The sequence below is a fragment of the Lissotriton vulgaris genome, chromosome 2_1 (assembly GCF_964263255.1).
Source record: "Lissotriton vulgaris chromosome 2_1, aLisVul1.2, whole genome shotgun sequence".
Lineage (NCBI taxonomy): Eukaryota > Metazoa > Chordata > Amphibia > Caudata > Salamandridae > Lissotriton > Lissotriton vulgaris.
This window is the reverse complement of record NC_141687.1, coordinates 1,870,080,696-1,870,105,184: the sequence shown is the minus strand read 5'-3', so window position 1 is coordinate 1,870,105,184 and position 24,489 is coordinate 1,870,080,696. Positions and strand designations below refer to the sequence as shown.

Below are 24,489 nucleotides of genomic sequence, written 5' to 3'. Positions count from 1 at the left end.
AGAAGGGTTCGATTGCTAGGCCCTGATGAAAGCCCCAACACCTAAGATTAGGGTAATTAATTGTGGGCAGAAACCTGGAATGTCTCCAGGGTGGATTACATTTTCCTCACTGCAGAATCACTTGCGCATAGTTTTAATTCTAACTCCCGGCAGACAAGATAAAAGCATTATGTCTGAAGGGGAGCTAGTTTTATCTCACTTTTTTTCTTTTTTACACTCTATCAATCAGAATTTATAAAGCACAGCAAGGGTCTCAAGGTGTTGGAGTTGCTAGCTGCTTCATGGTGAGCTCTGTTCATTTGAATAACTTGAGTCCTTTTCTGAATTGCCGGAGTGATGCGGCGTTCCTGAGGGGAAGGTCTTTCCAGGCTCTGACCGCTAGGTGAGAGAAGAATCGTCTTCCGCTGTTGGATCGGCAGATCCAGCGGGTGTCTGTGAGGAAAAGGGAGGCGGATCGCAGGTGTCGGTTTGGTTGGTGTAAGGTCATTCATTTGTTGCGGTATGCTTATCATTCGTCCCACACACAATGCATTATTTACCCGCAATATTGTATCACACATGATCCTACGAAAACATCCAAAGAGCTCCTCCCAATTTGGGAGTTAGTTGTGTGAGGAGGAACTATAATGAAGTATGCCACCTTTGGTGGGTGAGGGTTTCTATCCTAAAAACGGAAATTTTGCATTAATGTAGCACTCTGGACCCGGGTATTTCACTGTAGTTCTAATTAATGTGGTTGGAAGCTGATACCCCCTGGTCTTACAACCTCCTTCGGCCCCTTTGTGTGTAGATGCAGAAGAAAAGCTAAACATCGCCTACAGGGAAAAGGCTTTACCTGAGAAATACCTTAACACTGGTTTCCTTTCAGTATCTAACTAGAGTTATCTCGGTTTTTCCCTTTCATTATCTTCTCCAAGCACATACAGCCTGATTCATCAAGCCGAATTGCACTTGCAAAGGGCCAGATTCTGAGAATCTGGCCCTTTGCGAGTGCGATTTTTGCATTTGGGATTCATCATCCCAAATGCAAAAATCGGTAATAGCGATTTCGCTATTTTGCGAGGAATTACATTTAAGGAATCTCTATTTGAGATTCCTTAAATGCAATTCATCATCCATTTTTAAATAGCGAATTCGCAATTTCGGCCCGCTATTTACCGCGAGGTCAAACCTCGTGGTAAATAGCGAAAACTTAGAAAAATGCTTTTAAAAGCATTTTTCTAAGTTGCATGTTGCACACACACATGTCCTTTGGACATGTTTGTGCGCAACACCTGTTTAAATTTGCATTTAAGGGGTGCTACAGGGTGTCCTTTGGACACCCCTGGCACCCTTTAAATCGCTATCTTATTTGCGATTAGCAAATTGCTAATCGCAAATAAGGAATACTCCCCATTCATTCCTATGGGCCTTTTGGCCCATAGGAATGAATGGGGAGTTATTCCTTATTTGCGATTAGCAATTTGCTAATCGCAAATAAGGAATATGTAGGAATCGCATTTTTTTTTGCGATTCCTACATGAATCCCGTTTTGCGAGCCTGTAATAGCGATTCCTTATGAATCGCTATTATAGACTCGCAAAACGGGTCGTTGATGAATCAGGCTGCTAGTTCTAAACCAAGGAAATGATTTTAGAAAGATGTAGCTTTAGTAATTGCTTCCTATAACCTTCTTTTGCTCGTAAAGTTGTTGATGTAACAACATTGGAAGTTGTCTGAATCCCACATATCGCTCTTACTGTTTCTTCCTATCTTCGTTATGGATTTCTTATGCATACTGTGTTATAAACCGAATACATGGGAGGTGCTCAGCAGCCTTTTGAAGCTTTGTATGCCCTTACATAAACCCTTCGAAAATTAAAAAAGAAAACAATAACTAACTTGCCTGCCGATATGTGTTTTGAAGTGACTCGGCCTTTAATCCTTTGCAGTCATATCTAAAGTGCTGCAGAAAAAACAGTTTGTCATGAGTGTTATAAAGGATCAATGCAGAGCAAATACCGCTTCCACCGCAGCACTTAGAAAGGCCGAACAGTGACATAGAGCGCTTTGCAGCAGCCCCACCTGCTCCAGTGCACCCTGAAGTGACCCAGCTGCTGTAAAGTAGCCTCTGTTCACGGCTCCCAAAAAGAAACCTATTAAAACCAGAGAAGACGCACAGCGTGCCCAGAGAAAACAACCTCAGTTGAAAAAGGTCAGGGCACGGAACCAACACGTAATCACGAGCCTGTTCACAGAATGAAGGAAGGGTAATTCCAAAATATTGTTCACCGTGCGGGAGCCCTTCCGGAGAGAAGCACGCATGTGGGCTTCCTAGAAATACTAGTCCTCGAGTGCAACATATCATTCCAAGAGAAAGGGATCACACACTGCCAGCACACCCTGGCCTCACACTACTCCCCCCTGGTCAGAGGCCCCCAGGCTACTAACAAACACTAGCCACAAACTTCTAACTCAACTGTTCAGAATGGCTGCAAATGCGAGCCCCGCGTTAGACTCCCAGCACACGCCGGGCTGGATACACCTTTGCGCCACACAGAATACCATTCAACAGGCAACAGCCAGGGATACATGTTAATGCCAGCGCCACAATATTCCCCATCCAGAGGCCCACACTTCCTACAAGCACTAGCCTCACACAACATCCCACTGAGCATCCCAGGGGAGAGGTTAAACTAGCCCGACAACACCCCCACCAGAGGCCCAAAATTCATACAAACACCAGCCTTGCCCCACAATACTGCCCCACCAGGTGCCCAAACTTCTTACAAACACCAGCCTAGCCCCACAAACTCCGCCACCAGACGCCTAAACTTCTTACAAACACCGGTCTAACCCCACAATACTACCCCACCAGGTGCCCAAACTTCTTACAAACACCCGCCTAGCCCCACAACACTCCACCAGCAGATGCCCAAACTTCTTACAAACACCGGCCTAGCCCCAAAACACTCCCCCAGCAGATGCCCAAACTTCTTACAAACACCAGCCTACCCCCACAACACTCCCCCACCAGATTCCTATACTTCTTACAAACACCGGCCTACCCCCACAACACTCCCCCACCAGATGCCCAAACTTCTTATAAACACCGGCCTACCCCCACAACACTCCCCCAGCAGATGCCCAAACTTCTTATAAACACCGGCCTACCCCCACAACACTCCCCCAGCAGATGCCTAAACTTCTTACAAACACCTGCCTAGCCCCACAACACTCCCCCGCCAGATGCCCAAACTTCTTACAAACGCCGGTCTAGCCCCACAACACTCCCTCAGCAGATGCCCAAACTTCTTACAAACTCCGGCCTAGCCCCACAGTACTCCCCCACCAGAGGCCCAAACTTCTTACAAACACCGGCGTAGCCCCACAATGCTCCCCCACCTTATGCCCAAACTTCTTACAAACACCGGCCTAGCCCCACAATACTCCCCCACCAGATGCCCAAACTTCTTACAAACACCGGCCTAGGCCCACAATACTCCCCCACCAGATGCCCATACTTCTTACAAACACTGGCCTAGCCCCACAACACTCCCCCAGCAGATGCCTAAACTTCTTACAAACACCGGCCTACCCCCACAACACTCCCCCAGCAGATGCCCAAACTTCTTATAAACACCGGCCTACCCCCACAACACTCCCCCAGCAGATGCCTAAACTTCTTACAAACATCTGCCTAGCCCCACAACACTTCCCCACCATATGCCCAAACTTCTTACAAACGCCGGTCTAGCCCCACAACACTCCCCCAGCAGATGCCCAAACTTCTTCCAAACTCCGGCCTAGCCCCACAGTACTCCCCCACCAGAGGCCCAAACTTCTTACAAACACCGGCGTAGCCCCACAATGCTCCCCCACCTTATGCCCAAACTTCTTACAAACACCGGCCTAGCCCCACAATACTCCCCCACCAGATGCCCAAACTTCTTACAAACACCGGCCTAGGCCCACAATACTCCCCCACCAGATGCCCAAACTTCTTACAAACACTGGCCTAGCCCCACAACACTCCCCCAGCAGATGCCTAAACTTCTTACAAACACCGGCCTAGCCGCACAACACTCCCCCAGCAGATGCCTAAACTTCTTACAAACAGCGGCCTAGCCCAACAAAACTCCCCCACCAGATGCCCAAACTTCTTACAAACACCAGCCTAGCCCCACAACACTTCCCCAGCAGATGCCCAAACTTCTTACAAACACCAGCCTACCGCCACAACACTCCCCCACCAGAGGCCCAAACTTCTTACAAGCACTGGCCTAGCCCCACAACACTCCCCCAGCAGATGCCTAAACTTCTTACAAACACCGGCCTAGCCGCACAACACTCCCCCAGCAGATGCCTAAACTTCTTACAAACAGCGGCCTAGCCCAACAACACTCCCCCACCAGATGCCCAAACTTCTTACAAACACCAGCCTAGCCCCACAACACTTCCCCAGCAGATGCCCAAACTTCTTACAAACACCAGCCTACCACCACAACACTCCCCCACCAGAGGCCCAAACTTCTTACAAGCACTGGCCTAGCCCCACAACACTCCCCCACCAGATGCCCAAACTTCTTACAAACACCGGCCTAGCCCCACAACACTCCCCCAGCAGATGCCCAAACTTCTTACAAACACCAGCCTACCCCCACAACACTCCCCCACCAGAGGCCCAAACTTCTTACAAGCACCAGCCTACCCCCACAACACTCCCCCACCAGATGCCCAAACTTCTTACAAACACCGGCCTAGCCCCACAACACTCCCCCAGCAGATGCCCAAACTTCTTACAAACACCAGCCTACCCCCACAACACTCCCCCACCAGAGGCCCAAACTTCTTACAAGCACCAGCCTACCCCCACAACACTCCCCCACCAGATGCCCAAACTTCTTACAAACACCGGCCTACCCCAACACTCCCCCACCAGATGCCCAAACTTCTTACAAGCACCAGCCTACCCCCACAACACTCCCCCAGCAGATGCCTAAACTTCTTACAAGCACCGGCCTAGCCCCACAATACTCCCCCACTAGAGGTCCAAACTTCTTACAAACACCGGCCTTACACAACATCCCACGAAGCAGGTAAACACTAGCCCCACAACACTTCCCCACCAGAGGCCCCCACCATCTTACATACTTGCCCCACACCAAGCCCCCAGCTACATCCAATACTCAAGGCAGTGCCAAATTACTAACAAGAGCTGCTAAACAGCCCTTCAGGTGACCACGTGACGCCCACCTGCATGTGAGACTGGGGCGCCGTGAAAAGGAACAGGGGCGCTATGCAGACGGCGACTCTTACTTGAGGAAGTTCTCCAGCTCGTCGCGGCTGCAGGTGGACCAGGACAGGTCGCTGGGGTTCCGGCCTTTCACCCACTCTCCGGACATGATGTGCGAGCGGCCGGCGCAGGCCGCGTGGTCATCGTCATGACTCATGCCCAGGCTGCAATGAGAGGGGACATATGCGGGTCAGGGCAGTCTTCACAACACGGTGTAACACACAGCACACACAGACACGTGCAAACCGTAGGCCTAATATCACTTATTTTCAGCTACATTGGGCCCAAATACGGCAAAGGCACCTGAGTGCAGCTGAAGTACACCCGGCTTTAACTCCACATCGCAGACGTAATGATCAACAATTATAATTTAAAGGTAAAGGGCATGGACTCTTTTTCATGGAGTCCACATGTTCAAGTCGAAAACATTTCATTGAAAATCAAAACAAAGACTTAAATGGAAAGCAGTGTAATAGAGACTCTCGAAACTGGCCTTAAGATTTCCTTTAATTTATTTTTATCCACTTAAAAATAAGGTTTTTTTCTAAACTGCAGACCAGGCGGGCACCTGCAGAGCTTCCACAGGATGTTCACAGAGAATAAGAACACTTGTGAGTCTCGGCAAGGATAGGTACACAAAGGATGACCCAGGCAAGACCGGGTACCTGCAGGTATTATCAATTTGCTAGTTTATACTTCTGTTCGTTTCTGAAAATATACGATTCTTATTGATCGTCTTTTACTTTATTCTTCGAATTAAATGAAATTAAAGTACATTAAATTACATTACAATAAAGTTATAACAACGCTAAATACCTCTGGTGTAAAGTATATCATGATACAATTGCTTTAAACTTCTTAGCAGCAAACCACACACACCCATTCCAGGTTTAATGTCAGGCATTTCTTTCCATATTGAGGTGGCTTTTAATCCAGTGCGCAGGCTGCCGAGATGTGTGCATACCCTGCAAATCGTAGGTTTCAACCCCAGCTGGCAGAACCATTCTTTCATCCTTCGTTGTCCAAAAACTAAATACCTTTAAGCAGGTTAAAAGTGGCAACTGTTTTTCATGACACTATAAACAAGCATTGGCAACGGCAATAGGTCCTGCCTATGAAAGAGCTAATGGCTTTGCCAATGAGTTGTAGCCATGTTGTACACCAGTGCGGCTGCTGTTCAGCATGACTAAAAGTTAGTGGTGTAGAGGGGTGTGGTGTGGAGTGTTGTAGAGTGGAATGGCGAAGAATAGAGTGTTGTAGAGTTGAGTAGCATAGAGTGTCATGTATTAGAGTGGCATGGAGTGGAGTTGTGTAAAGTGGATTTATTGAAGGCGAGTGGACTGATGTTGAGGACATGGGTGGAGAGTGTTGCAGGGTATAGTTGCATAGAGAGCAGCAGCGTAGAGTGTTGCTTGGTAGAGTGGTGTAGAGTGCAGTGGCTCAGAGTTGAGTGATATAGAGTAGAGTGGCATAGAGTGTACTGTTGCAGGGTACAGTGACACAGAGAGCTGTGGCGTAGAGTACTGCAGAGTAGAGTGGTGCAGAGTGGAGTATGGTCCAGTAGAGTGCAGTGGCGTAGAGTGGAGTGTTGCAAAGTGCAGTGGTCTAGAAAGGAGTGCTGTAAAGTAGAGTGGTGTAGAGTGCATTGGCATAGAATGCAGTATTACAGAGTTGAGTGGCATAGAGTGCAGTGGCATTGAGTACAGTGGTGCAGAGTAGACTGCAGTGGGGTAGAGTAGAGTAGATTGGTATAGAGTGCATTGACGTAGAGTGTTGCAGAGTATAGTGCCATAAAGTGCAGTGGCTTAGAGTGCAGTGGCGTATAATTCAGTGGTGTACAATGCAGGATCGTAGAATGCAGTGGTGTAGATTAGAGTGGTGCATAGCAGAGTGCACTGGTACAGTGTGTATTGGTGCAGTGTAGAGCGGTGTACATTAGAGTGGGGTAGAGTGGTGCAGAATGGAGTGGCATAGAGTTTAGTGGCATAAAGTGGAGTGATGCAGAGTGCAGTGAAGTAGAATGCAATGGCGTAGAGTGCTACAGTGCAGAGTATAGTGGTATAGAGTTTAATGGCAAAGAGTGCAGTGCTGCAGAGTAGAGTGTCAGACCGCAGTGGTGTAGAGTGGCGTAGATTACAATGATGCAGAGTATGAGTGCAATGCGCAGAGTGCGGTAACGTAGAGTGCAGTGGTGAAAAGAGCAATGGGTCAGAGTAGAGTGGTGTAGGGTGAAGTGATCGAGAGGAGTGGAGCAGAGCTGAGTAGATGGAGTGGCATAGCGTAGATTGCTTCAGACTAGAGAGAAGTGACAGAGTGGAGTGGCGCAGGATAGAGTGCAGTGGCGTAGAGTGTAATGGCGTACAGTAAAGATGTGTAGAGTGCAGTGGCATAGAGTGCAGTGGTGTAGAGTAGATCAGAGAAGCGTACAGTGGATTGGCATAGAGTGGAGAACAGTCTGGTAGGCGTTGATCTAAAGGAAAAGGGGTGCAGAGTTGAGTATTACAGAGTAAAGTGCATTGGCATAGAGTGTATCAACACAGAATGTAGAGGCGTAGAGTGCAGTGTTGCAGAGTGGCGTGGAATGGAGTTGTGCAGTGTAGATTGGAGTGACCTAGAATGGAGTGGTGTAGAGTGCAGTGGGTAAGAATGCATGGTGTAGAGTGCATTGGAACAGAGTAGAGAGGGTGGATTGGTGTGGAGTGGAGTAGAGTGCAGTGGCGTGGAGTGGGTTGAAGTGAAGTGGTACAGAGTAGAGAGCGCAGTGGAGTGGTGTAGACTAGATTAGAGTGGCGTAAAGTGAAGTATGCATAGTGAGGTAGCACACTGCCATTACAGAAAACACGTTTGCAATTGAAATTACTATTACATATGCACAGACATACAGTTTTACTAATGAAACTACACAGCGCACAAACAATAATTTGTGGAAATGGCCCTGTCTTGGTTTTGCAGAAGCATTCTCTCATGGTGCAGCCTTTCTTTCTGAGGTCTACAGGTTCAGCTGGTGCCATCCCTCTTCTGTTCTTTGCTAGTTCAGCACTCTTCTTAGGCTGGGAGCCAGGTATGCCACTTTTATGTCCAATTTCGAGTTGGTGGGTGGGGAGGAATCCGTAGAAATTGGGGGCAAAACTGCTATAGCCAACCCTTTCACTTCCTCTGTGGTTGGAACTAAACAATCCCACAGTGCATCTCTCTACCCTTCTTCCCTGGGTCAGAGCTATGGGCACACCACAGAGGTGTGCCCAGTATACTGAGCCACCCCTACTGGGAAACCCATTCTGCAATGTGTTTCACCATCTGGAGGAGATACCAGTTTCTTTACCTACCCAAAGAAGCAGGAAACGTAAGGTGTGAATTGTATTTGCCTATCACAGGGGGCAGCCTCTTTGAATCTGGGTCATCTGTGGCCGCAGTTATTTGCTCATTCTGTCAGGAGGGAGTCTCACCTCCTCCCACCAGCAGAACTTTTGTTTCTCTTCCTAAGAGTGCTTCACACCTCTTAGCAGGAGGGCAGGTGTCTAAGGTGACAACTGCTGCAGATAATCAGACACGGCTACAGGAACTTTGGGGCAAGAAAGTGGTGACTTTCTCAAGTCACCTATATATTAAAAGTTACTTTAAATCAGAGTTCAACACTAAGTTGGGTTTAATTTAAGAAATATTTGATACCTTGAAGTACTAGAATTGGTGGTCCCAAATGTAAGGTAGCACTTAGGGTATACCCCCTATGTTAACCAATGAGACTACCATCTTTGCTACAGTGAAAACGACAATTGTGAATTTAGTCATGACATGTAACCATAAAGGTTCATTAAAATAGTAAAGTGCAAAACGAAAAGGCAAAAATAGATCAAAGGCAATAAAGATGCGTAATATTCTAGTCATAAGCATAAAGCTCAGAATTCATTTGTTATAAGGCTAATTTATTACTTGAATGTTGACCGCTGTCAATAAAATAGATACAGCATGAGCAAATTCTGGAAAATAGTCTAATGCCAGATTTGTGTAGCAAATCAATAGGAAATTGAGCAGCATCCCTAGAGGCTTAGGCAAGAGACCAAAAAGATCTTCTGTCTCACCCCCAAAAACACATCACAACACAAACACATTTTAAGAAACCTTTATGGTTTCTAATTACATTTCTAATCTCAAGTCTTTTTAAATTTGCCTTGATGACTTATTGTACTGATTGCAATTGAAATACTTTTAATCTTATCTGTAGGAACACATTTTCTCATCTAGTCTGGAGGACAAAACCATCCCTGACCACACATTAGATGCTTTATTTCTAACATGTCAGATGATCAGAAATAGATTTTTTTCTTTTTGCTTGAGTACAAGAGAAAAAAGTCTCATGCATTCAAACCTTCACAAATGTGGTGTGTCTAATATAAGGCGTATATGGTTCTAGAATGTGCCTTGGGTTGGATTGTAACTCAGTCTAGAGAACAAACAAGTTTTAAAAGCTTTTCTAAAACAACATCTTGCAACTTGAATTACCTGCTATGTTAAGGATGTTTGCTCAATTGTGGACCAGCCATATGTGAGTGTGAAAAATTGCATTGTTTTTCCAAACAATGCCATGAAATGTAAGTTTATGATGCCCCCAACTTGCTCATTCTGGGGTTGACTGTCAGAGCTTTGAACCATCATATCCAACACTCTGGGATTGACAGTAAGAGGTGGGAAAAGGATCTGCCGCTGGTGGTCGTTCGGTGGATGTGTGGAACGGTGGCGAGGGCAAGATCAGCGGAGCGAAGCTGGCGGTTGGGGGTGTAGAAGGTGAGTCGTTTGTTGAGGTATGCTGGTCTGGTGTCATGGAGTGCTTTCTGGGCGTGGGTGAGGAGCTTGAAGGTGATCCTCTTGTTGACAGAGAGCCAGTGCAGGTCCCTCAGGTGGGCGGTGATGTGGCTGTGGCAGGGGATGTCGAGGATGAAAGTGAAGGTCTAAACCATCACTTTTAATACTGTGCGATTGACACTCAGGACTTTAAACTATCGCCTCTAACACTCTGGGACTGACTGACAGAGCTTTAAGCCATTGCATCCAACACTCTGAGATTGACTTTCAGAGCTTTAGATTACCACATCCAACTGCGATAAAATGGGAAATCTCTTAATCAGAGGTTTCCAAACCTTTTATAACCACAACCCAATTTTTAGAACCACTAACTTTCATGACCCGCCTCGGTTATATGGACATGTGGCGGGTGATTTTTTAATGTAACTAAAGCATAATGTGGTAGTGCACTGTCATTTACAGAGAGCATATTTCCTTTGAAATGACCACTACATTTGCACAGACATAGGTTTACTGATGAAACTATATTGAACACAAATGATAATGTGTGAAAATTGGGTTTTAGTGAATATTATTTCTTTTATTTGAATTGCTGATTATGTATTATAATGTAATATTTGTTTAAGTATTGAAATATTTTTAGTAAAAGATTAGGACTTTTATCCTTATAAATAACCCTTTCAAGTCTAATATTTTCCCTACTGTTCCTTAAACAGGTGTTGGAAAAGTAAATCTAACTCTTCCGAAGTCCAACACTTTTTCTAGTATCGCTTAGACTGCAGTGGGAACAGTAAATCTAATCCTTCCAAAGGGCAAAACTTTCTCTGCTATTGCTTAGAGTAGAGTGGGAATAGTACAGCTACCCCCTCTGAAGTCCATCCCTTTCGATACTGTTGGTGAAACTGGATTTATATTGTTTTGTATTTTTTTAATATTGTTTTAATTTTTTGGTGAATGCTTTTAATAACCTTTTGTGCATCTGATGTAACAAGCTAAGTAGCCACTGGCATGCCCAGACATGGGCCTCTTGCTCACCTCACCACTGGAACCAAGCTACATCTGAAAGAAGAGGCCCAATTATGCTAAAATCGGTCTTGTGTTGCTTGCTTTCCATTTCAGAGAGCTTCTGGCTCGGCAGTTAGGGCTGGATTCTTCCCACTGAAGCAGGACCAAGACTGATCGCATATGGCAGGGGCTAATCAGAGGTGGTATGGTGAGCAAAAGGATGATGGGTTGGAATGCTACCCAGAGCAATTATCAGTTGTTAGAATTATTGCAAACATCCTCTGATCACCTTTATGTGTTTCAAGTAGGATTTTACACTTTAGTGTCAAAAAGGATGTCCACATCCCTCAGCCTTTATAATCTGCAGGGTTCAGAGGAGTCATGTCTGCCTATTCAGGTCAGCCTATTGTTTTCTCCTATGAGGCATTTCACACCTAATCAAGGTTAACTGATGGCTGGGAGGATCTCAAGAACCAATGCTAATTAGCCTTCAGAAACTTTGGGCAGGGAGAAGATAACTTTCTAAAGTTACCTTTCCTTAATATTGATTAAAAATCAGGTTTCACCATTGAAAACTGGATCTTTAATAACTATGTAAAGTAGTGGTTTCATTATTTCTCTACCTGTTGCCATTCTTGATATACAGTATTAGTATTTAATATAACTTCTCAGTGTTTCTCTAGGGGCCTGCATGTGAAAATAGTTTTCCTGTGTGAGTCACTGTGAGGCCGTGTTAACAAGGGTTTGACCAGTCAAAAGGATTTAATTTGACAGGTAGAAGTGTAGTTTTTACACTGCTATACACAGGCTACAATGGTAGGCCTGAAATTAGGTTTGCACTGCCACTATAATGGATGGCACAATTGGTGCTACAGTCCACTAGAGGCATTTAACTTCCAGGTTTAGGTACATATTCTACGATATGCTAGTGACTTATAGGTACGCTAAATATACCAATTAGTAGTATGCCATTTCGACCATGTTAAAAGGGGGCAATACATGCACTTTACAGATGGTTAGCAGGGGCAAAGTGCACAGAGTTCAAAGCCAGCAACAATATAGGGTCCAGCAAAAAGTGAAAAATCTGGGATGACCACTTGCAAAAGACAGATTTTTTACAGTAAGAAGGAAGAAGATATTTTTGGTGGGCAAGTTTATTAACTAATGTAAAATGGTACATACAAAAATATTGAACTGCGCAAAATAAACAATTCACATAATAAACCATTCGGTTTGTTGAGATCTATGCATGTTCCTCCTGCACCTCTATTTCTGGTATTTATGCATTGTATTGTTGAGTTGCCCAAGAATCAAGGGTACACAGTAATTCTAGGAATTATAAACCATTTAAATAAGATGGGTCTGTTTATATCTCTGCCATGGACGTCAACTCACCGGAATGCTAGGGGTAGTGGAAGTAGAATCGCATGCTCTTTAACCTTCACTTTAACCTTCACTTTTACTCACACACACGTGTTTACAGATACATTCACACATACACACACCTTCTCACACATAAACACACTCTCACCTGACTAGTATAATGAAAATTGGACAGAAAACAAGGCGAGGGAGCCCCACTAATGTCCGTAAGGCGAGCTACCGCTGTGATCCAGTCACTAATTTTGCTGCCTCTGAGGCCAGGTGAAGCAAAGGAGGTACCAGAGGTTGCAAGGAGGAAACCAGAGGTCGTAAATGTGACCTCTGGCGACCCTTAAATGACGTCCATGATCTCTACCTGGATTGCCACACAAAGAGTTAGCGCAGGTTTCTTCGCAGAAAGTTCTTTTACAGGTTCTGATTATTGACAGAGGGTCTCAATTTATTTCTAAACTCGGGTCTGTTCTATGTAAATTGCACCTTTATTTCACCAGGCCTTGTCTACATCAATTACTTCTGTCCAAGAACACTTAACTGAGTAGTTAACGTATATTCAGAAATCTGCATAAAATGTGGTATTTAAAAAGATATGAAGTGTATGAATTTTATGGTGATTGTAAGAAAAATCCAGTAACTCAGTATGATAGATGTGAGAAGGTGTAGTTACTCATGCATCAAAAATTGTTTTTGAATTTGTAAAATACAGCTGTGGGTCCATTTGAGATTGAGCAGATTGTGAAACCAAGTACTATGAGAAATTGTCCAAGTCTAGAGAAATTCACCCTAATGGTCACGTGTCATTATTAAAAGCTCTTTCTGTAAAAGTAGGTCTTGCTTCCTAAGCTATGTCAGTCCAACTTCATGTTCGACACTTTTTGCAAGACTTTTATACAAGACATCCTGACTACCAGGAGTCCTTCCACTGAGATAACTGACCTCGCGAGGGGTGTGAAGCACAGGCACAGTCAAGAAGTGGACAAAATGCTTAAAACTTAGTACGCTCGAGCTGAAGTACTCTAAATGCACTCACGATGTGTTCTTTTCAGCTAAGGAAAGGCTTGCGCTCATCACTGATTATTAGTGCTGTCTGAACTGACTCTGCAAGCCCATTAAGAACACGCGACTCGATAGCCTTTAATTTCCAGCAGTCCAAGATAAGCATGGGCGAATTTTGCGAATCTCGCGTTCGCGAATTTTGCGGATTTGCGAACTCGCAATTCGCAAAATCCGCGAATTCTCGCGAATTTGCGGATTTTTTTTTTTTGTGTTCGCGCGGGTTCCTGCCAGTTCGCGAGGGTTTTGTACAATTTCGCAAACGCGAACTTACCTGTCGGGTCGCAAGTTTTGCGAACTTGTTGTTTCTACGTGTCCAGCCTGTTTGGGACACTCTTCTTCATCACTGCCACTCTCTGTCACCACTGCCACTCTCTGACTACTCATGCCACCCTCTGGCCCACCCATGCCACCCTCTGTTTCATCACAGCACCCTCTGGTTGTCCAGTCAGTGTACATTATTGTGGCAAAGCAAAGCACACCTTCCCTGCCTCAAGTGACCTGAATTAATTTGGGGCTGATTAATGTGTCACAGAATATTTTTTTAGCTGGCACCTGCTTCCTTAGTGCTTCCTGATTAGTGATCTTTTGCACTTGCTAAGTGCTTTCATTGTTGCAAAATTAGTTACAACACCTGCCCTGCCCCAACTGACAATAATGAATTAGGGGCTGATTAATGGATTTGAACTTCCAGCCTGGCTCCTGCTTGTCTCCCTTAGCTGTAATTCAGGACCTTTGTGGTATATGTGTAACTATTCTGAGGTTCAGAGCAGGGTCACATAATAGTTGCAACTGGCAACTGAACTCTGGAGGGGCCCCTCAGGAAGCACTACAGGAAATGGCTACTAATGATGAGCCTGAACTTTTGAACCTGGTAAGTAGTTTCAGTTTTGCTAAAATCGTATTTCTGCAATTTAGCGCTTATTCGCGGGGCGCGAAGTTGTACTGGGAAGCCGCGAACTCACGCGAACAGTGCGAGCAAGCCATAAAATCCGCTGCTCGCGGATTTGCGGATTTTGCGGGAGATTCGCGAATCTCGCGGATTGCGAATTTACCGAAAATCCGCAAAATCCGCGAGCGAAACGGATTTTCCGCCCATGCTTAGTCCAAGAACTTTCATGTATGCAGAGAGGTGTCGGCCATCTTGTATTGACATTTTTATCTTCCCTTGGTAGGCAGTTGCAATATAATGTTGCTGCTGCAAGAACTTCAGTACACAGCCTGTTGTTTATGTAAGATTTGTGTTGAAGTACACTGTAAATACAGAGAAATATTCACACAAGTTGTTTGTTAATACAAATGATTTCTGAACTAGTTCTTAAACATTTATCTGAACTCTTCTAAGACTTTGTGTTGTTACATTACACTAAGGATTATCCTGTGAAGGAACAGGAAGGAATTATTAGACCAGACTATTTGCTCTGTATATATGAATATATGCACATGTTCTACAGAAGTCAAGTATCAACTTAAGCTTGTCGTCCAAGAGAGAAGAACATAACAACAAAGCTTTAGTTTTCAGGAATTATCAGTTTCACATCAAAGTACAAAGAGTTGGCTATGCAAAAAGAATGCTAAGATACCCAACACATCCTGCAGACGCCCTAAATGAACAGAAGTGACAAATCAGAGGGGTTGAGTTGAGTTCTGAGTTTTTATTTTTATCTCTTACTGTCAAGATGCACTAACCTTGCAATATAGATCCGAGATGGGTACTTCAATATTTCTCCCAAACCATGGCCAACCTTACTCTATGACTGCTGGTTACAAGTAGACCAAGGAAAAGGGGAAGGGGGCAAGAAAGTAAGAGAGGCACTTAATAGTCACACTGGCCGGTTGCACAGCTGGACATAACCTGCACTCTAGTAGTGTTTATATCTATAAAGAAGAGAAGTCTTTGCTATGGTGCTGAATTTCATATTTAACTTCTAGTATTATATATAGTATACCTGTTGATATTCTCTGTATTTCCTGCTCGATATTCAGAAAATAAACTCAACATTTCTCCTGACCTTAATATAAACAAAAATATGGTAACTAAGAATAACACTCTGAGTTACTATACATTGTTTGCTGAAGAGAGGTACATTCAATATTATGCAATATCATTCTTTAGTTCTGCTTACATTCTATGTAACACGTTAATACCTTTAATATGAAAGCATTTATTAACATCATATCATTCGCCTTTAAACCTGGTAGTCATTTACTTGCTATGATCAATATTTTCATAACAAAATCCATCAACAAGAAGTTTGTGCTTACATGATTCCTCTGACGTATCTTGTGAAGGCAATACAATTTATATTGAGTTTGTAATATCAGTACAATTCACATGACAAACCAATGTGGAAATGAAATAAACAAATGCAAAATAGAGTTCTTGAAATTCCCAGTGAAAGTGCAAGCCTATATCTTGTACAAATGTGACGCGAAAACACGTATTTATTTATTTATAACATTTGTAAAGCGTAACTATCACCATACAGGTATTGCGGTGTTGAGAGCTTCTATTTGGAGAAAGCAGCAGCTAGTGTAAGAACATGGTCAATATGACATAGGGAAAAGCCAGGTCTCCAAGGATTTCCTAAATTGCAATAGTTCAGTTGATGATCTAAGAGTGGCTGGCAGCTTATTCCATAACAGGACCAACTTTACTGTAAAGGCTCGCCCACCTTGTCTTGTCTTTCCAAATGTATTTACACAGATAAGATTTGCAGATGCAGAGTGGAGGTATCGCCCAGGTTTATAACCTTTTTGCCTGTGTTTAAAAGGCACAGGTTCCATGCCCTGAAGGACCTTAAAGACAATACACATAGATTGTAAGACTATCCCCTGTTTCAGAAGAAGCCAATGAAGTTCATTCATCACAGTGGCTGCAGATGATCTTCGAAGTCTATTTAGTGCCAGTTTGGCTGCTGCTGCTTTGACTCGGTATTGTCTCTTAATCCTATAGTCCGGTGCTCCAAGTAGTAGAGCGTTGCAGTAGTCTAACCTGCTTAGAACGACGCTGCACGTGATAAGAGATTTTGCTTGGCTTGGCAGCAGTGGTAGAAGCTTCCTAAGGCCACTGAGAAGTGCAAAGCATGTGTCTAAAACTTTACTGACATGGTTCTCCAGAGGCAGTTTGCCATCAAAAGTGACCCTAAGATTACAAACTGTGTCACAACATTGCAGCTCCTCGCTGGTTGAGAGAGACCAGAAATTGGAGGGTAGTGTCAAGGAGATTTTGCTTGTGTTTCAGCAAAGGAATTCAGTTTTATCCCTGATAAAGTTAAGGGAGTTTGTGTTCAGCCAACTGACGAAGTCTGACACGCACTTCTGGAAAGCATCCATGACATCCTGCTGGTTGTTGTTAAAAGACAGAATCAACTGCGTATCGTCAGCCTAGTTGACCTGTCTAATATTGTGGGCTTTTATAAGAGTAATGAGTGGCTTTATATAAATATTAAAATGGATTGAGCTGAGTGCCGAATCCTGAGGAACTCCATGTTGGATGGTTTTATAATCAGAGCGGTAGGGGGGCAAGGCAACCGCATGGCACCGATTCGAAAGATAAGAACCCATCCACTTTAGTAGAGTACCACCAACTCCAATCAAAGCTATTCTTGGCAGAAGGGTTTTATGGTTGACTGTATCAAAGGCGGCTGACAAGTCGAGCAGTATCAGAACAGTCGACTGGCCACTCTCCACCTTCCTTGAGTATGACCTTACTGATACTGGGACTCTTTCCTGCTAACAAAACTACTTGGATTCCAATTATGTTTTTTGTTTTCTTCTCTGAATAAAAGGTTCAGGGGTTAGAACAGCAAACTCCTGCTGCAAAAACTGTGAATCATAATTGCTTAGTAAGGATGCTATGCACTACAAGCAACATATACTCAATGGTTGCGACCATCTGCAAGTTTTGTTAGAGTCCTGTGGCTTCATGAGGCATGTCTTCTGTCTTCCCTCTAGTGTTCACCATATCATTTCCATCTGAGACATCTGACCAGAAGGGGCTCACACTCTGCGTACCTCTCCAGCCTCTTCACACCTGAAACATGCAATTCAAGATCTTCAGAGTAGCGGCTCATGTGGGAATGGTAAATAGAGGTGAGCACATGCTGTGTTGCATCTTGACAGTACCCCCACCCAAGTCTGACATTTTGAGATTTGGGCACTTGGCTGGGTGAAGATTGTAAAATTCTCCTAACAGGCCAGGGATATTACCATTAGAGGCCAGTTCTCATGTTCGCTTCTCAGTGCCAAATCCTTGTCAAGCCACCAATTAAGGGCAGCTATATTAAGTCCCATTATGGCCGTGGCCATGGAAGACATCAAATCATCTTTGGGACCAGACACCAGAGCCGCTGCCTCTAAAAAGAACAGTTATTTATGAGATTTGGAGGAAGAGATAGTTGGACATCAGTACAGCTATGTGGTCCAGGGTATATTTTTCAAACAGTACTCTGTGTAGGAATTGAAGTATGTTTCTACACTCTGATTTACTCACTAGAGGGTTCAGAGTATCACAAAGCAGGTATGTCTAGTCGTGCAGGCTGAATTCAATGGGTGTCACAACATTTGTAAAGGCTCTCAGCTGGCCTAACTAGTACCTGGCATCATGACGCAAGAGTCCTCGAGTTGACAGGGGTTAACAAGGTGTCACAGCATATACCGGAAACCTTGTCAGATAAAGGCCCTGGTTTGTATAGAGAATAGCTCTGCCAAACTGCAACCGGGTAGCCTATGTTCAATATGCCTCAACTCACCAGGTCACATAAACCACTGCATAGCTATATACCACACATACATTGCACTGAAGCAGTGGAATTAATGTAGTTAAGATGGCACCCTCATTTCAGATACAATGTGCCCTTCCCATGCCTATCCATGCAGTCACAGGTTCATTCTATGGGGCACCAGTCTTCAGTCGCATTAGTAAACTTTTTAGTGTATCCGCAGGTGAGGACAAAAAAAACTAGCTGTAGCTACAAGCTCTAGTTACAAGCTATGACACTTTGTCATCCTCCCCGTAGTCTTTATTCGCTGTGTGCTCCACCATTCTCTCCACTAGGACAGTCGCAATGCAACAACACTAGTACTCTTTCACCTACAGTCTGGAGTCCACTCAATCCATACCAGGGTTCTGAAGCATTAAACGGGGGATTTACATCCCCTGTCTGGAAAATGTACATAAAAGAAGGATCTGAACCACCCAACTTTGTTTCCAAGTGCTCCCTTGAGTAGTGCTCTCAGACTACTCGAATGACTGCTATGCATCCAGGGCGGGTGTCTACCTGCAAGCCAGTCTCTCAGTGATGAGTGGACATCAGCAAAATTCAACACATTGTGCTAGAGGACTGGAGGGTCTGTCTAGAGAGACTAAAATCCTGCCTGTATTTGTGGAGAGAATGGAGTTGTTCTCTTGCAAGAGAAGAGAGATTGTCCAGGGGAGTATATAGAGATAACTCTAACCACTTGTATATCTAATAGACCTTTCTACTCACTACCATTCCTATGTGATTCTTAGAGCTTATCCATTTGTATCTCTTCCTTGAGTGACTTTACAACTTGTACATTTGCAATTTTTTTCCTGTTTGTATCTTTTATGTAACTCATGTATCCTAAGTCCTTATGTATCGCAACTGGTTCTTTTGTAAAGCGCTCTGACACCTTCGGGTAATGTTCACGCTATAGAAAATCGCATTAAATAAATTAAATAAAATACATTTTCTTGGCATGAGAAACACCCAAAGAAAGCTGATGGCCCTTAACCCATTTGTGCGCCTTTCGGCCACCGGCCGTCGCGAGCACTACCTCCGTAGTGCTGCGCACATCCGTTGGCCGACGCAGCCCCGCCCACTCAATGGAACGCCCGCACTGTGGCGGAATTGCCGCCGCGGTTAAGGTGATAAGATTGAGCCACAGATGACCTGTGCTGTGAGGAGGGCTCTCTCCGAATAGAACATTAATGAGCTATATCAAAACTGTACCAGAGGGGGTATTCCCTTGTCACCTGGCAGCCCGCTGTAGGCTTGTGAGACTAGAATGCTGCAGATGAGGAAGAAAGGTGTGCTAACCCTGAAACGGAGCGCCATAATTGGCCCAGATGCAGCAAGTACCCCAAAGATGCCACCACAAGGGATCCAGTCTAGAGATTACAACTGCCATTGCTGACCGCTTGTTTGCAGCCGCTGCTAACAAAGTTGAATAGGATATGTTTACAATGCGTGCCATTTCAACGCATTTTTTACAACACAAAATCCATTACAACAAATGTCATTACAACACAAGCCATTACAATGCGTAATCCATTACAACCCAGATTACTATTCTAACTCTGCCGGGGCATTACTTTTGGGAATGTGTTGTAATGGCATGCGTTGTAATGGATTGTGCCTTGTAAAAATTGCTTTGTAATGGCACGCGTTGTAACGTGTGCATTGTAAACGATGTCTCCCAACAAAGATGGGCACTGACGTCTTGTAGGAAAATGTGTTTTTACAACTGCTTGAAGCCTGACCCTGTTTATTAAAAACAAACCTCAACAATCTGAAAATCAGCAAATCGATCTTTAGGATGAGGATACATGCCAATGAACGCATGCACAAAGAACACATTTATAGCTTTTCTCACACATACACATCAATGGAAATCACACAGCTGACACCAAAACAATAATAACATTACAGGTGCAGAAAAATATGTGGTACAGAGCACATTCAATCTAAAAGTTGATACAAAAATTGAAGCTTTCTGTCAATGAACAAACTACTTGAGAATTCTCACTTACTACTGCCAAGCATGAAAGTGAGACTTTATATATCTAAAGCAGTACAGCTTTGTACCATGGCTAACATAGGCAAGTCAAATGGTGTAAGGGATCACAATAGCACTAAGGCAATCTGAAATGATTTCACGCGACTGAACAAGTCGGCCCATGAACACTGTCCCCACAAAAAGAAGTCTTAGCCGCGAGGGAGGGAGTACAACTTGTATATTTTGCACAGCCTGGACTGCCACAGATGACCAGTAGGTTAACAGTGGGGCTTAGCCTGCGCCTTGAAACTAGAGACTGAGGTGTGTGGGTTGGTCTACCTTATCCACTTGAGACTATTTGCTAGAAGGAATGAAAAATACATTGTGCTAAGTTGATCCTGAACCAGTGATAACATATGAGCCATCTGAGCCTAATCCCTGCCTATGCCATAGTTTTTGGGGGGATGTTATAGCTATATCTTCTCCAAATAGGAAGGAGACTGGTTACCGGAAAGGAGTGAGGTGTAGCGGGTCACTCTTAGAATGCAACGTCTTCTAACCCTGTGTAACTTCCCTATTGGATTATGTAGTATTTAATTCTGCTGTGAAATGTATGTTATCTTGCTATTAACGATAAACACTGAGTTGGCCATCATGCTATTTTGTCTTTTAATTGGCTGTTCTGTTTTGAGCTCTTGCCTCTAAACTGCCACTGAGACTGGTTACCCTAGCTGTCCTGAAAGTCAAGTGCAGAAAGCGTTTACGTGGCCCAGATTTGCAGAACCATGGAGAATGGACTTCAGGATACCAATGGCAAATGACCTCAACTTCCTCAGTAGGGGGCCAGTCTCTAGGAGGACTGGAGGACCATATGTCTTTGTGAAGACATTTTCCTTGGATGCTATACTTCCTCGAATATAGGGAATCAACCAGGACTATTCCCTTTAAAAAATCCTTTATTTTTGTGTATGAATGCTGTTGCCTAATTATCTGCCCCCTAAACGTTTACAATGTTTTAGGGCCAGGTAGGGTGAGTGTAAGGAGTGATCTATTTGTCGTCATGAAGGCCACTTACCACAAAGTGGCTTAATTGACTGGTCAAAACATGTTGACAAAAGGAAGCGGGGATGATTATGATCCTTGAGCGTCTGTTGCTTCATTTTCAAAAGTATCAGGGGCACTTGAATAAAGGAGAGCAACGTGTATCCTTTAGATATTTTTAGTCGCCCATTGCCATTGGTAGCGGATCTCAGTGCACCACATTAAGAGCTCCAATGCTCGGTTGAGCCCATCAGGACTATAATACTATGTCAGTGATGAGACAAGACCCAATGATGAAGCTTACCACAGATTGTCAGTGAAGGTCCTAGTATTAAAATTACCGGAACATCCCACACAGATGCTAGTTCTGTGTTGGTATGATTGATGCACCACCAGTGTGTGTGTTTGTTGAATTTACGCAATATATAGTTAAGTTAGGCAGAAGTTAAATTGAACTGATCTCAATTCTACCCCTCTTTTTGTGTGATGGGGCCAGTAGCCCCAGCCTGCCCAGTGCCCTACCCACCCCGAACTGAGTATGGTACACACCATAGTCATAGAGAGTAGCATGCACTTCTATTAAGTATCCAGAGATGCACACAGTTGCACACAGTATAATAATACCTCAGCAAAGATATCCATTTCACCTGTACACAGCAGTCTATGCAAATAAATCTACAGAGACACACAGCACAGCTACACACAGCATTCCCTACAATGTTCTCAGACATGCTCACGCGGGTGCACACTCCAACCATTGCTAAAAAATCCCCAGCAATGCACACATCAGACCATAATAGCACCACGGAGATGCACGCCACAGCAGTTCATAGTAGCCTCCACTAATCGCTCCTGAGAAATGCACACCACAGTTGCACACAACTAGCTATATAAATAATTACACTGAGCTACACACCATAGCTGTGTCTACTAATAACTGCAGAAAGGTGTGCCACGCCTGCACAGGGTAGTTTATATGAATTCCTTCCTGGAGATGCACAACAGATTTGCACAAAACAGCCTATTCTAATGCATTGAAGAGACATACACCAAAGTTGCGCACGTGAGACTATATAAATAACTCACCAGAGATTCGCAGCTCAGCTGCACAAGACCGTCTGTACCAACAACTTAAAGATGCACAACTCAAATACACACATCAGTCTCGGATAACCCTAGAGAAGCACAACACAACACAGAACGTAGACTGCACATATAATTCTCCAGAGATGTACAAAACAACACAGCTCAGGATCTTTCTCTCTTTAAGTATTGTTTTCTGTTTCCAAGCAGTTTTTCTAAAAATATTTCTATCCGCTTTCAAATTCAAATGACTTGTTGTAACTCACATTACTATTCCCAAAACAGTGGCCACGTTAATCTGTAAAAACATGCTTTATACATATATTTCTTTTGTTCGGATGCACTTAAAGTGGAATCATACTTGCACTTTATAATTGTGGATTTTAAGAACTACCAATTAAGCTATTTTTAGATTAAATTGAAGACTAGGATTTAAAGAGTTTCTAGTCCACATTAATCCAACCATAGCTGTACAGGTGGTTATTATTTCTGACAATACTATACTTATCAAAGTTTTTATAGTTCTAGGAATTTCCGTCCATCTGTCAATACCATGCTCTTTCTGCAAGCAGAGCAGCTTTAGAAACACAGGAATAGTTCATAACTCAAAAATGCCAGAAACAGCTGTTCCGCAGAGACTTGCATTCTTTGACTGCAAAGCAAAGTATTCACCTCGATGCAAAATGAGCAAAACGTTCTAAATATTTCTGTAAATTTTAAACATAGCTCAGCACTCCTTTTATAAAATCACATGCTCCTTGAACCAAAATATGCAAGAGAAATTAAAATAATGTCCCTGAAATCGAAAATATGTGTTGTTTGTCATTAAACATGTTCATCTCTCAAAGCTTCACTTTGGACCTGCGCTTTTTATGCATCCAATAGTGCACAAAGACAACACGCTTACGGTAAAAAAAAATACTTGTGAGCGCTTTACCTAGTGGCAGTGATATTCAGACTAAGAGCTAAAAATGGCGAGAGGCCATAAACAAGCATTGGCAAAGCCAATAGGTCTCGCCTTTGGGACCTTATAAGTGTTTAGGCATTCAACAGTTGATGTTGTTGCACCAAGGATATTGTGCTGGATAACTAAATACTTATAAGGTCCCAAAGGCGAGACCTATTGGCTATGCCAATGCTTGTTCCGGACTGCATTGACAGCAGGCACATCAATGTGTGCGTGCTCACACTGCTCACTAGGGCAGAAGTTACGGCATAACGTCATGCCAGGTGAGAGTTGTAGGGAAAGGGAAATCCTTTAAAGAGAGTCAATTTCTCTCTGGATTTCCCTTCCCTTTTTGAAACTCAGGAGCAGCAACATTGTTATGGTGTCACCAGGGCTTAAATTGGAAGCTTTTTCAATATTATATACAAGCTATAGTTGCTGCTTATTTATCATATGCAACTAACACCCATTGACAAAGCCAATAGTCCTGACTTCTTACAGGTGTGATGTTACTTGTTGTATCCTATATCTGGATGCAATGACAGAAACAGTAAAATACTAGTCGAGTTGCACACTATGCTAAGCACAGATTTTTTGGCTTACGTGTTTTTAAGCCACGCCCTTGATTACATTGGCCACGCCCCTTTGAGTAGCCCCCTAGTTTTTTCATCCCACTTAAATCCCTGATTGCAGGGATGGAAATATGTATCTAACCAGGGTATTATGACACTGCCATAGCCAATTGTACCCAACTGAGGCAACTGAGAACAAGGCATGCCACTGTATATGATTAATGCATTTCATTACAAGAAGAGACATATATATCTAAGTGGGCATTATAATACTGGCATGGCAAAGTGCACCCAAATGGGTGCAGTGAGAATATGGCACAGTACCTATCTGATGCTTTGTAATGTGGGGATTGGTACATGTACCTGAGTGGGCATTGTGGTACTGACTTGGCAAAGTTTTCCTATCGGGGTGAATGTGGCGAGCCTGGCATGAACCGTACGAACTGGTGCTTTGTTGTGAGACTGGCTTGAAAGTGTCTACTTAAGTGAATAGTGTGCTATGACATGGTTTACTCTATGTGGGCACACATGAACAACCTTGAACACCATTGTGCCTAACAATGCTATCTCTTCTGTGTATTACACAAGCC

At 43.8% G+C, this 24,489-nt stretch overlaps 1 protein-coding gene across 2 annotated transcripts in view; it reads right to left on the bottom strand.

Annotated features, from left to right (window-relative positions):
• ADAMTS17 (ADAM metallopeptidase with thrombospondin type 1 motif 17) overlaps positions 1-24,489 on the bottom strand; it is a 1,053,865-nt gene that overhangs the window by 528,045 nt on the left and 501,331 nt on the right. For both annotated transcript variants that reach the window (XM_086958065.1, XM_086958066.1), the window contains exon 9: positions 5,299-5,439. In XM_086958065.1, the coding sequence (XP_086814191.1) occupies positions 5,299-5,439 (141 nt within the window). The remainder of the gene's footprint in view (positions 1-5,298; positions 5,440-24,489) is intronic.